This window comes from Balaenoptera borealis (assembly GCF_965194805.1).
Source record: "Balaenoptera borealis genome assembly, chromosome: 16".
Lineage (NCBI taxonomy): Eukaryota > Metazoa > Chordata > Mammalia > Artiodactyla > Balaenopteridae > Balaenoptera > Balaenoptera borealis.
The window spans coordinates 82,976,272-82,990,203 of NC_138872.1; the positions used below are offsets into that span (position 1 = coordinate 82,976,272).

The 13,932-nt window shown below is 43.7% G+C and overlaps 1 protein-coding gene across 6 annotated transcripts in view; it reads left to right on the forward strand.

Moving 5' to 3' along the window:
* SMURF1 (SMAD specific E3 ubiquitin protein ligase 1) overlaps positions 1-13,932 on the forward strand; it is a 102,046-nt gene that overhangs the window by 73,760 nt on the left and 14,354 nt on the right. For 4 of the 6 annotated variants that reach the window (XM_082360894.1, XM_082360896.1, XM_082360893.1 and 1 more), the window contains 9 exons: positions 927-1,035; positions 2,378-2,511; positions 2,668-2,733; positions 3,980-4,055; positions 5,542-5,783; positions 6,509-6,593; positions 8,205-8,351; positions 9,412-9,610; positions 11,089-11,192. In XM_082360894.1, coding sequence (XP_082217020.1) covers positions 927-1,035; positions 2,378-2,511; positions 2,668-2,733; positions 3,980-4,055; positions 5,542-5,783; positions 6,509-6,593; positions 8,205-8,351; positions 9,412-9,610; positions 11,089-11,192 — 1,162 coding nt within the window. Of the gene's footprint in view, positions 1-926; positions 1,036-2,377; positions 2,512-2,667; positions 2,734-3,979; positions 4,056-5,541; positions 5,784-6,508; positions 6,594-7,214; positions 7,293-8,204; positions 8,352-9,411; positions 9,611-11,088; positions 11,193-13,932 lie in introns of all 6 variants that reach the window. The other 2 variants (XM_082360898.1, XM_082360897.1) reach the window with 2 other exon arrangements.

Below are 13,932 nucleotides of genomic sequence, written 5' to 3' on the forward strand. Positions count from 1 at the left end.
TCATTCCCTATTCCGGCCACACCCTGTTTTCTCTGTCTTTCCATCCATTAATGTATTGCTTTCTGCTGGGTGAAGTATCCTCAGCTCCAATACAGACAAGACATTTTTCTATAAAACATCTGGGTTTGAGTAAAATTGTTGGTCAAATTTGATCAATTAAATCACACTTTAAAAGCCTTGTAATTAAAGGAATTGTAATAAAAACATAAATGGAGGATCCTTTTCTAAAGGAAGGAATCACCTCATAGAGGTTCACCTACTATAAAGTAGGTGCCTGCAGCGTGATATTTTTCACACTCTTTCTGATCCTCACAAGAATGCTGCTCAGTTCCTAAGTGGTTCTACTCATGCTTTAAAGGTAAAGAGACTTAGGTTCGCAGGCTTTATTCAAGTAGCTAAGCAGCTCCAGAGTGATGGCTCACATCCAGGTCTATCTCTAAAACCCTTACCTGGCCACCTCTCTGATCTTATAAACCTGTCTGATTCATACTCCAGCATTTAGGAACTTACCTAATTAAAACTCGGTGAATACTTGCTTCCAGAGATAAAATAGATGAAGACCAGTAAACAAGATTTCTAGGTATTATTATTTTTTAGAAAGTATAAATATAAGTAATTGTAGACACCTTTTCCTCCATTTAGCTAGCCCCGCTGAGTGATCGTCAGAAATGGAAATTTGAATTTAAGCCTATTTTTAGAGTTTTCATTTCTAGCCTCTAAAAATCTGAAGAGGATGTCATTCTGGGTTGCCTTTCTTAGAAAGCTTAATGGAAATAATTTATTTTGCTGATTGACACTAACCTTAAACTTGAGAATAAAATATACCAGGGTAGTCTTCTTAATCAAATAGATGACCTTGAAGCTCGCTTTACTTACGGGACTGGGTTCTGTCTTCTCATCCAGTGTGGCTGTCCCCTCTCCTCTAGGACTCCCTGACCCTTTTGCAAAGATCGTTGTGGATGGATCTGGGCAGTGCCACTCAACAGACACTGTGAAGAACACGTTGGACCCAAAGTGGAACCAGCACTACGATCTGTGAGTTGAATATCCTATAAGCCACTTGGGGAGCTGCAGGAAAGTTGGTATCTAACTTGTAAGAGAAGCATTTAATTTTTTTTTTTTTTTAAAGAGATTATTAAACTTCTTACTGATAACAAACGTGGATGGCCAAACAAATACATACTGCCTACTTTTAGAATTCATATACTTGGAAGTTCTTGTGTTTGACATTTTCATACATTTTAATGGTTTGCTTCTGTAACTGTGGTCTTCAAACTTTCAACCTCCTGGCCATACTAACAGGAAAAAAGGGCCATAGTTCAGGTCCTCTATATGCTACTGTTTTTTTCAGCAAAACCCTGAACATGGTTGTAAAATGCATTATTTGAAATACATTATTATTATTTTACATATTTATGATACAAATATATAATATATATATATTTCTGTTGATTTTTTTAAAATTTTGCTTTTTATTACAAATATATTTTCTGCAAGAGAAAATAAAGTTTGGTATGACTGGAGGTATATAAGCCCACACACCATCAGACAATTTCTTATATTCATTTGTTAAATGGATTGCACTTTGAAAATCTATTTTGTAGGCACCTATGTTTTCATGCCCCTGCTAAGAAATTTTTGTCCAAGTAATGCTGAGTGATTATTGGCTCTTTACTAACACAAATTGAACTGGGTTTGAGTGGGATTTTTAGTAGTTGGATCCTGAGGCTCATTTGCTGTTACACTGTGGCACCAGAAGTAGCCTGGAAAGTGGTTGTCAGTCCATGTCCCGAAAGCTCCCTTCTGTGGTTGACCTACACCGAGAGAAAGTGGCAGGTTTCCTGTCTGAGTTAGTGCCCTTTTGTGTACTTTGGATGGATGGAGGGTTTGTAAGTAGTCCTTTGGTGCAAATTAGTATTCTCTATTAAGCCTAATTGGTGGGGTTTTGTTTTTGTTTTTGTTTTTGGCCACACCATGCAGTATGCAGGATCTTATTAGTTCACCGACCAGGGATCGAACCGGTGCCCCTGCAGTGGAAGTGCAGAGTCTTAACCACTGGACCGCCAGGGAGGTCCTGGTGGGAATTTTGAATCCTGCCATTATCCTCTGGAACTATAAAAATATAGTAAATTTCTGTTATAAGATTATTATCATTATGTGGTTGTCTACATGTGTTTCTTACATAACCGGATGTAGTCCTTTCCCAGCCCATTGAAGTCAGTAGATGTATACTTATTAAGCGCCTGTTAGCTGTGGATATAGAGCCAACATTATTTTAAAAGGATTCTTCTGGACTAACCAGTCAATCAGATAAAATCTCAATGGGCTATCGCAATTGAGAAATACAATTAAAAATGAGTTTGCATGTTGGTTTCAGATACGTTGGGAAAACGGATTCTATAACCATCAGCGTGTGGAACCACAAGAAAATTCACAAGAAGCAGGGAGCTGGCTTCCTGGGGTGCGTGCGGCTGCTCTCCAATGCCATCAGCAGATTAAAAGATACTGGATGTAAGAACCCAACGCTTTTCTGCCTCTTAATGCAACTGAAGAAGGCTTATGGGGCATCATTTTTTATTTTATTTTTTTGAATACTGAATACAGAATTCCTGCCTTCCTCTCTAGTTAACATTTCCCTGGGTTAAGTTTTGAATTGTTTGTTTGCAGACCAGCGTTTGGATCTATGCAAACTAAACCCCTCAGATACTGATGCAGTTCGTGGCCAAATAGTGGGTAAGAACTTTCTCATCTGTATAAAGAGATAACTTTTACAGACTTAACCTTCAGCTCTTCATCACTGAGAAAACACATAAAGGCACTGACCGATGGTGACATACTTCGAAGGACAGGCCCCATCCGGGGGCCATCTCTCCAGGACTAAAAAATTTCATCTTATGTGGTTTTTATTATTTTATCTAATTCCCTTCATTCTGTCATTCAAGGTGGAGTTAAAATGACTAAGGTACAAAAAGATGTAGGGTTATAATTTTTAATGTAATTTTAATCACATGAGTGGACAATTTGTCATATTATCCAAGTGCAGATGATAAAAATGGTGGCCACATATGCAAGAGTTAAGAAATAGTTTCTTCAGGAGGACCCATCATATATATAAAAGGCAAAGAGAATTTCTGAAGACTTCCATGTAATATGATTTTACAGAGGATTGACTTATTTAGAATGAAGAAATAAAATGTGCTCATGTCATAAAGTGTTGACTGGAGGTATTCCATTGGAAGTAGTTTATCTGTTAAGTAGCTCATCCTGTTATCCATCCCATTTTTATTAGCGTTTCAGGGTAACCCAAATATTGACTGTATGCATTGCAAGCAATCAAAGAAAACAGTATCTCAGCAGCACACCAGAGTGACTTATGGCCCCAAATCTTTTAGGTATTGTCTTGTGTAGACCTGACCCAAGATAAACGGCCAGTGAGTGTCCATCCTGAAAACTCCTGTCATGACAGAGTTCTCACTTACTGCCTTTCTATTTGTGATTTCTTCTTTTCTTTGTGGAGGGATGTGCCGGGGGAAAATGAGTAACTGGAAGCAGCTTCGTAAGTGTCTTTGTTGTTTATAATAGGGACAGAGAATCGACACGTAGGTGCATCCAGACCTTGTACCTACTGACAGTGCTCTCTGTGTCCTTTTTAAACATAAGTCAAAACCTTCTTAAAATATAAGGTACCTTGGAGGAAGTGAATATTGTGTTCCGTTGTTTTGATGAGGAGCACAGATAACACAGCATCTCCTTCTGCTCCACGTTTCCAAGGAGTGTTCCAAGGGGCATGCGTTCTGTGCAGCCAATGAGTGAGATGCTTCATGCTTGCGAGCATAGGAATGTATGTGTGTACGTGTAGACATATGCCTCGCTTTTTAAAATAATATCGTACATAAATTACACATTTGCAATGGCTCACTGTGTTACAGTTGTATAAAATACCACTGGATTTTAATGCAGGATCTTCTTTTCTTTTTAGTCAGTTTACAGACACGAGACAGAATAGGCACTGGAGGGTCCGTGGTAGACTGCAGAGGGCTGTTAGAAAATGAAGGGTACGTATCACTGCAGCGATGGCCACTGAGTTCTCTGCTGCCCAGGCTCTCGCACTGTATGAAAGTTTCCTTCACCCCTTTTCACTGCGTTGCATACTTGAGGTGCAGTCTTGGGATAACACTGGGATCCGGTTTCCTCATTTGTAAAGGAAGCTGTCAAAACTAGTGGGGTAGTGCCCCAAAGGCTCAGGATCCAATTTACAGAGGTTCCCGCTGGCCAAAAAGCATCAGTAAAGAATTATAACTGCAGTGGATTGAAGCAATCCATTGAGTTCGTAATGATACAGGGAGAAATAAATTCTAAAAAAACCAAAAACCGAAAAACACCCTCAAAAATTCTCATTGGTCACTATCACAATTTTTCACTTCCCCAATGAGTTAACTATTAATGTCATTAATAGTTGCTGACAACATCATGAAAGAGAGATAATCTGACATGAACTTACATCTTGGAGGTCCAGGGGACGGGAATGGGTTACACAGCCCCGGGGATAAGCTCCATCCAGGGGGGGGCACCCTGTAGAGTGTAGCAGACAACCTGGTGTCTTCAACAAATACACTGCAAGAAAAATAACTAAAAAGGAAGGAAGAGAACCTATAAGTTAATAAAAGAGATCTAAGAGACATACCTATTAAATGCGGTGTGTGGACCTCGTTTGGATCCTGATTAATGAGACAGTTGACTGGAGAAATTTGAACACTGGTATTTGATGATATTAAAAAAATTAATGTACATTTTTGGGGTCATGATAATGGTAAAATGCCTATCTTCCAGAGGTCTGTGCTGAAATATTTAAGGATGAAATGGTAAAATGTTGGGACTGGTTTCAGAATAATCCAGCTCAGGGGGGAGGAGTTGGGCGCGTGGCCACGAGACAATCACTGGAGCTGGGTGATGAGTCCAGGGCATTCACTGAACTAGTCTCTCAATTTGTGTGTCTCTTTGCACTTTTTCAACGTAGAACGTTTTTCAGAAGTACTTGCTTATAAGGGAAGATAGCCTATTAAGGTAAATTGTCTTCACAGTTGTTCAGGGGATCAAGATTTATGTTAAAATTCACTTTTAAAGTCATTGTGGTATTTTATGTAACCAGGAATTCTATTATAGAATAAAATGACAAGGAAAATGGAATGTTTGGATATGGTTCTGAGTCAAGAAAACTGAAATCTCATTTTCTGAGCTCCTTATAGTACAAGGTTGGTTTTTTCCAGCCATTCGGCTCTGCCTGAGGATGAAGTCCTACGAGTGGCCTCAGTGGCACTTTACACATGGCTCCCTTTGGTCACTGGTTCCTCATGAAAAAGCCTGGCTTTCCAATTAAATAGGACAGGACGAATTATATGAAACTAAGCACTGGGGACATTCTATCAATATACTGCTCAAGAAAAGCAAAACAAATGGAAGTGAGAGCGTGGCATGGAACTTTCGGGTGCTTCCCGGTCTTCAGCCGGTGTTGTGATGTGGGCTGTGGTCTTCCCCTTCTAGAACTGCGTATGAAGACTCAGGGCCTGGAAGGCCACTCAGCTGCTTCATGGAGGAACCAGCCCCTTACACAGATGGCACTGGGGCTGCTGCTGGCGGGGGTGGCTGCAGGTCTGTGGAATCCCCAAGTCAGGATCAAAGACTTCAGGCCCAGCGACTGCGAAGTCCTGAGGTCCGAGGGTCACTCCAGACGCCGCAGAACCGACCTCACGGCCACCAGTCCCCGGAACTGCCCGAAGGCTACGGTGAGAGCATCCACCCCGCCGTCCCGAGAGCGATTGGTGATGTTTCAGACAGCTTTAATGTTTTAAGCCTTTTTTAGTGACTCGTACCTGCCAGAAGTGCTGATGTTTGCAGAGGTGTGCCCCACGATGGTTGTGTCAGTGTAAAGAAAAGTAACCCGAGATGGTTGACAAATCTTGCTCGCCATGAATTTGTTCACAATTGCTCCAATCTCCCAGTGTAGCAGTTGTGTGAAGATTTTAGGCAAATGAATATCAAAGAAAACCAAGAGGAGTGGGGCAGGGGCCTGGATGGGGGTATTTGTAATGCCCTGGGATTTGAACATGAGAAGGACGGCCTTGGGTACGAGTGAAAGGATGGGATCTTTTGACAACCACAGAGGGAGCACCTAAATGCAAGCGGAATCCATGTAGATGTGGCAGATCAGACCGGAAGTAAGAGCTAATGCAGGGGACAGAGGTCAAGGTAGGGTCAGTCCCGAGGTGGCAGGTCCAGGGGTGTGGCCGCCTCTCCAGGTGTGACCAGGAGAAGTAAGGTCCACCTACACATTGACCCAGGACTTGTGACTCCCAGATGCCAGGCAGAAGTTAACTGCTGCCCTTCAAACCCTTCTCTCGGTGCTTTTAAAGACTGTTGGAAGGAAGCTGGGACTCTGTGCTTCCAGGATTGGTTGAAAACTCTCTCTGGAATTGAATGTAACTACCGTATCCCCCACTTTCTCATGCAGAACAGAGAACAACGGTGCAGGGGCAGGTTTACTTCCTGCACACGCAGACTGGAGTTAGCACGTGGCACGACCCCAGGATACCCAGGTAAGTTTCCTAAAATTCTCACCATCAAGGCCATTTTCCAGCAGTCGCCTGGACCCCCCACCCCAGACTGTGGGTGATAGAGCCCCTTTGGTGTGAAGATGTAAACGTGGAAGAGCAGCAGCACAGAGGGATATGTAACAGGGGTCCTGGACTCAGGCTTTCTGGGGGACGGTCCCCGCTCTGATGCCACCCCGCCCGACTCTCCAGCTGCTACATCAGCAGCTGCCGTAATGCAAGGGGGCCCTTGAGAAAGCAATCCTGGATCTTGAAATTAGATCACGTAACTGCAAAAGACCCTCACCCCTAGATTAAATCAAATGCACTTACTTGAAAAACCGATAAACCCTTAAAGATGTGTTGCTCTCATTCTAAACTAAAAATATTGCTGAGCGAAATGATACGATGTCTGATGTGATGCTTTAAATAATCGGGGTGGGGAAGCGAATAGGGGAGCATTGGAAACAGGTTGGCGATAAGCTGGTAATTGTTAGAGTTGGTTATTCATTATGGTCTCTATTTTTTTTTATATGCTTAAAATTTTCCATAATAAAAAGTTAAAAAGGAAATATAAAGACGCTATTACCCTTTCTCTCTTCTACTTTACTGTCCCTATTGCCTCAGTCCCTTGGGGACCATTCCTGGGGGAGATGAAGCTTTTCTATACGAATTCCTTCTACAAGGCCATACATCCGAGCCCAGGTCAGAGAGACCCCTGCCCCACCCCCACCCCGTAATGGAGTTAAGTTTCTTTTTTCTCTTTGCTTTGCTTTCCTTTTTTCTTTAAAAAAATTTTTCTTTTGTTTCAGAATAGCATTACTTCCTAATGACATTTTTAGTAATGCTCATTTCCTTTTTATTCATAATTTGTTTCATCTGAGAACAAGCTTCTTGTCTTTGATTTTCCAAATCTATGTTGAATTTACAATTCAGTATCTGTAACTAGAATGGAAATATTACCTGCAAATGAATGAGGCGTCTCGTTAGTACTCACTGGAAGGAATGTCAGGCTTTGGTCCTCATTAGGAAGCATCTTGGTCAGTAATGCTGTGCTCCCAGATGACTGTGGAGTGTACTGAAATAATGAATCAAGAGGTTAGAATTAGGAAGACTTGCTTATTAACAAAGCCAACTCAAAAATGAGACGGCCTCTTCCCGGCGCAGCTGTCTAGAATTGGAAGATTTCGAATGCATGTTCATACATCCCCATCAGCTTGAAAAAACTTGTACTGTTTGGGAGCTTTTCCATGCAGAAACCTTTCTGACCTTGAGCATTAATTGTGAATCCAGAGTTTTCCAGCAGCCTTCAGATATTTCCTACTATTCGGGCCCTCCTTCATGGAAGGAATGGTATTCCCTGGGCAGACCACATTCCCTATCATGGTCACGGGCTCTGAGGGTTGCGGTTTATCCGCGGGACTGTGCCGCCACTTGCGGCACAGAGGCCTGGGCTCAGTGCAAGTCTGGCGTCAGCAGCACCGCGACTGCCCCTCTTAGCAGGACCGGGACATGGCCCCTGGATAAGGGGACGCCCCCGGGTTCTCTCATGGAAGTTTTGGTCTTAGGCCTCCACACACAGATGGACAAACCTCTCTGTATCTTCCGTTTTGGTAGAGACCTTAACAGCGTGAACTGTGATGAACTTGGACCGCTGCCACCCGGCTGGGAAGTCCGAAGTACCGTTTCCGGGAGAATATATTTTGTAGATCATAATAACCGAACAACCCAGTTTACAGACCCGAGGTTACACCACATCATGAAGTAAGACTTTTACCAAATCTTTGTTGACCTTGTTAAAATTTCATGTTTTCTACTACCTTTCTTCTTCATTTCTTGATTGCATTGTTGGTTAGCAGAGAATAAGCGTGAGCAAAATATGATAAATATTTGGTGGACAATTGCGTTTTAAACTCTCAAGCCGCTGTGAGGAGTACTGAAGTCCTGTGTTGTTGTCACCCTGTTCTAGCTTGCAGCCTAAATAAAATCCCCTGAGCTGGCAGTATGGGGCAGCTTCACTCACGAAGCTTCCGTGGGCAGCATTCTGATGAGATACGTGGCCTTAGAGAAGCAGTGAAGTGAGGCTTTTCCCTGGTGCCCGCTCACCACTGTCTGGGAGGGCTGGTCCAGAACACTGCTTGCTGGAACCTCTTCCCGGGCCATCATTCCCGGGGGCCGTGGACCTGGCTATAACCTTGGATCCCACACTCCACGTTCCAGGTTTGCTGTGTCCTCAGAACATGAGAGACCCCCGGGGCACTTGTCATTGACAGCTGACACCACTGGCAAAACTTGAACAGGACGGATGCCACTGTGTTCCTCTACTGGCCCTAGTCCTTCTGTCCAAAAGGCCTCTGGACTTCTGCTTTCGATGAGTGGGCTTAGAAATCCCTTGGTTATGAGCAGGAGGAGTAGTTACCACTGGATTTCACTTGTTTGCTCCTGTGCACTTTGCCCCCCTCCACGGTCATCTGCTTTGAAAGTGCTCTCGTCAACTCCATTTAATTCTCACCCCCAAGGCACATCTAATAGCGCGTTGGTCAGGCTCACAGATACGCACTAGATGCACGATGAATGCTAGGAGTTTCTGTTTTTACTTATGGCAACGATAATGTATGAGATACGGAGATGGAGGGTCTCCTTTACTGAATCCTAGACATCTATTTAGTCTGAGAGTGGCCACCAGCAGTCTTTCCGTAAGAAATTTTGACTAGCAGTTTGGTGAAATGACTTCCCCTCTCAGTCGCTTTTGTGTGGGCACACTGCTGGCAGCAACCTTGGCCGCTGCTCTTGGGGCGACCTCGATGCTTCTGTTCTTCTCCAGTCACCAGTGCCAACTAAAGGAGCCCAGCCAGCCGCTGCCACTGCCCAGCGAGGGCTCCGTGGAAGACGAGGAGCTTCCCGCCCAGAGATATGAGAGAGATTTAGTCCAGAAACTGAAGGTCCTCAGACACGAACTCTCCCTTCAGCAACCCCAGGCTGGTCACTGCCGCATCGAAGTATCCAGAGAGGAAATATTTGAGGTACGGGGTTCGGGCACAGAATCTTCCTCCCTGTCAGTAGACAGTGAGTTCTGCTTTCTGTTTGGTGTTTCGGAGATTGATTTTATTGCTCGGTGAAATGCAGAGCTTTATCAGGGCCAAAGCCCAAGGTGAGAGAGGGAACTGTATTTCCTCCTGTGGTAAAGGTTTAAAAATCAATGACTTCTGAGGGAGAATGTAGAGCTCTGTACAGAAACTAGCACTAAATACTATTGTAAATCCCTGCGCCCACGTTGTACAGATTCTATTTCCTGCCATCTGCACGGTTTCCTAGAATCAAGCATTCCTTCCGCTGCAGCCTTGCACGCAATTCCCCCTCGTGGCGTTGCCTCCTCAGAGAAGCAAAGCGGCCTCCCTGTTGTCCCTTCTGGAAGGAGGAAGAACTGATGGTTCCGGGCAGGGTTCTGGCCTTTGTCCAGCTCCCCTGCGGGATCAGGGTTCCTAAACGGGCAGGGCCTTTGGTAGGCAGGGCCCGTTTCTCAGGCCCACGATCATGAGTAGAATCTCAGCTGTGTTTGGGCCTTTGTGGAATCCTTGGCAGAAATGATCAAACGAGACACGCATTCTCACTGGGCCACAGCAGCTGAGGGGGCCGCGGAGGGAACCGCCCCTGCGGGCAGCTCAGCACCTTCTCACCAAAGCGCCCAGGGCCGTGCTGGAGGCTTGGGCACAGCCAGATGAGTGGATCAGCCGAAGTGCCTGATTTTGCCCACTGAGCATCGTAAGTGTTTGTCGGGGATAGAAAAGAGCTGAATTCTTGACGTGCTGCTGCCAGATCGTCTCCACTCAGCGTCCTCTTGCCTCTTGGGATCCAGCTTTTGAATTACATTAAATTTAAAGCAAGAAAAGACCCTTAAGTGCCTTTTCACTGAAAATACCTACAGACATTTAGCTGGTTCCACTCCAGATGCTGAATCTGAGGGACTATTAGGCTGACCACATGTTTTCTGTGTCTGGTAAGCTGCTTTATGTCTTACTTAAACCCTCCTTGGTTTTTTTTGACTCCGTGGGAAAGTGTGATTTTTGACTTCAGATGTAAAATCAGGCTCAGAATTCTTTTAGTATTCAGACTGTCTTGTGATGTCTTCATTTTGGTTAAAATATATCAATTATTTATAGGACACTTTGGAATTACTTTGGGTAGAGAAAATCAACCCTAGCGAGGATGTTTAACTCTTAAGTCATGATTGTGCTGAGAATAAATGTGTTTCCTTTAGGTACAGTATCACCTGCCATGTGCTTTGCTGTTTCTGAGGGAGAAAAAGTGAAGGAAGCAGCAATGTCCTAGATGCCAAATAAACATTCTCAATAGGAACCAGACAAAAATCAGATTCAAAGGCTTAAAAATAAGCTCAGATGCTTATTTGTAATCGAGCTCCATTATAAATAACCTTTCATCATTTTATAACTTTAAAAATAAGATAAGTTCTTCTCTCTGAAACTGTAATTTTGATGTGCAGGAGTCTTATCGCCAGATAATGAAGATGCGACCAAAAGACTTGAAAAAGCGACTGATGGTGAAATTCCGAGGAGAAGAAGGTTTGGACTATGGCGGGGTGGCGAGGTGAGAGGCTCGTGTAACCCCCTCCCTGCTGCATGGATTTGAGTGCACCCGTGAGCAAATATTTGCAGAGAAGTCATTTGCCCCTTTCTGGTGCTGGTCTTGGAGCAGTCAGGACTTCAGGTGTTGCCATCAGAGAGCGTCCTTAGAAAAAGAATTCCTAAGAGCGTGTGCACGCTAGCATCTCGCCATGACCCATCAGAACGCGCTTGCGCTTCACCACCACTTTCCTTCGTAGAAAGTATGAATTATTATTATTATTTTTTTTAATTTTATTTATTTATTTATTTATTTATTTATTTATTTATTTATTTATTTATTTATTTATTTATGGCTGTGTTGGGTCTTCGTTTCTGTGCGAGGGCTTTCTCTAGTTGTGGCAAGCGGGGGCCACTCTTCATCACGGTGCGTGGGCCTCTCACTGTCGCGGCCTCTCTTGTTGCGGAGCACAGGCTCCAGACGCGCAGGCTCAGTAATTGTGGCTCATGGGCCTAGTCGCTCCGCGGCATGTGGGATCTTCCCAGACCAGGGCTCGAACCCGCGTCCTCTGCATCCACAGGCAGATTCTCAACCACTGCGCCACCAGGGAAGCCCTGAAAGTATGAATTATTAAACTTCTACCCTTACTCCCTTCTCCATGTGGCCTGACTGAACCCGAAGTTAATACGGAGGCAGCCTTGCTTCTCTCACTAGAGGATTTTCAGGGGTGGGAGGAAGGCATATACGTTGCATTTGTGTCAAACAAGTTTTGTAAAATGAGATTTTGGTCAAAATAATTCATGCAAATGATTTTAAAGATAGTAGCTTTTCATGATTATATTCTGTTTCGTGTCTTACCTCTTTTCACCTTTGAGACAACTGTTCTTCTGCTCTTTTAACTGTTTCTTCTAATATAACCAATCATCTAGATCACTAACTCGATCAAGTTCTGATGTTATCTACTGATTTCATGATGCATGGTCATAGGCGCAGATAGACCAGGTAATGGTTGTGGTGAGGATCTAATTTAATACTCTCACTTCTCAGTTTTGTAATATCAGTATTTTTAGTTCTTCTATCATTGTCTTTGTAACTTTATATAATGTTTTTTCACCATTATTTTTTCATGGTCAGCTAGAGGCATTATCTCTTGACCTCTCTTTTTCATATGAAAAGGATATTAATACTCCTGACTTTCCCTTCAGCATTCCAGCATTCCTTCCACCTCTTACCTCTTACATTCTGTCATCTGTAGTATTACTTTTATATTGTCAAGGTTGAAGATTTACATTTTGTTCTGTCACCAAAATTAAGTCAGTCTCTTGTGCTTGTCTACCTGTTATTTATAGGAGTTGAAAAATCAATACATTGTTTTATATTATGACAATGTAAATATTGTTCATTGAGGGATTAAGTGGTATTCTATCATTTAGTTTATCCTTTCGAACAAATTTTAATTTTCCCAAGAATTTCTTCTTCTTTCTTCTTTTCTTAAAACCAGGTCTTGTCTCTGTTGCCCCATCAAACTTCACCTTTTGCCATCCTCACCCACCCCCTTTGCCCCATGTATCTCTCTTGTGGAGACTCTGTCCAGACTGACTGTTGATTCTCTGGACCTGCTGCAGTTGTCTTCATGGGACTTCACTGCTTTCTTGGCTTAGAGCCGTTGTTGTATGGGTCCTATGGCTTCCTCTTTCTTGGCTTACTCCATTATGTTACTGGAATATATCCTCAAGTAGCTTTCTTAGAAGGGGGGTGTGTGTGTGGGAGGGGAATTTTCCAAGATCTTGAGTCTGAAAATGTCTTATAATCTACAGTTTGACTGGTAGTTTAGCTCTTTATAGGCTTCTAGAAGGAAAACAGTTCTCATTCAGAACTCTGAAGACACTGCTTCGCTGCTTCTCAGCACCCAGAGTCACTGTCAGAGAACGGTCTGGCTTTGGGCACGTCTAATTTATTTGACCCCATCCATGGCCACCCATCATCCATAGATTCTACCTTTTTTCTGTTTTTCATGCCCCTCCTGTCTTCACTTCCTCCTTACCCGTAATCCACCATCATAATGGCTCCCTTACGCCCCCTCATAACTTCCTTGCCTCTCTTTCCGTTTGCTGTGCTTACCTGGCAAAACCCCAGCTCTGAAGATCCCCTCCTCCGGCTGCTCTGAGCATTGCCTGAGCGGCTGAACGTGGCTGGAGGCGAACGCACTTCCATGCTGCTGGCCTTTCTCTGCATCGATAGCCACCGGCCGCAAGGAGGGTCCAGCACCTACTTCAGTTCCCCCGTAGTTCTCTTTCTCAGATCTCTGGCGTCACTTCCGCCCATCCTCACTCTTAGCTGCTGACTTTGCTTCCTATTTAACTGAGGAAACAGAAGCAATCTGAAGGGTCTTTCCTCACCGTCACCACCAGATATCGAGTCTGCCGTTGTCTGTACTCGTATGGTCAGACTTCCCCGCCGTGGCCCTGAGTGGCGCATGCATGTCCCTGTATAAGAGCAACCCCGCCCCTGGCACAGTGCATCGCAGGCCCTTTTGCTTTTCCTGTTATTTCACATCTATTTCTTTTCATCAAAATACCCTTTCTCTTGGGTCATACAAATGTGTTATGGCAACTCCCCTTCTTAAAAGAAACAAACATGCCCCCCCCCAACCCTTCCTAGATACTATATCCCCTTCCTGTTGAAGCTTCAAAAAAGGAGGCAATAAAGGCAAAGAAAGCACAGGAAAAAGAAAAACAATTAGAAACTCCAGGAAAGACAGAGA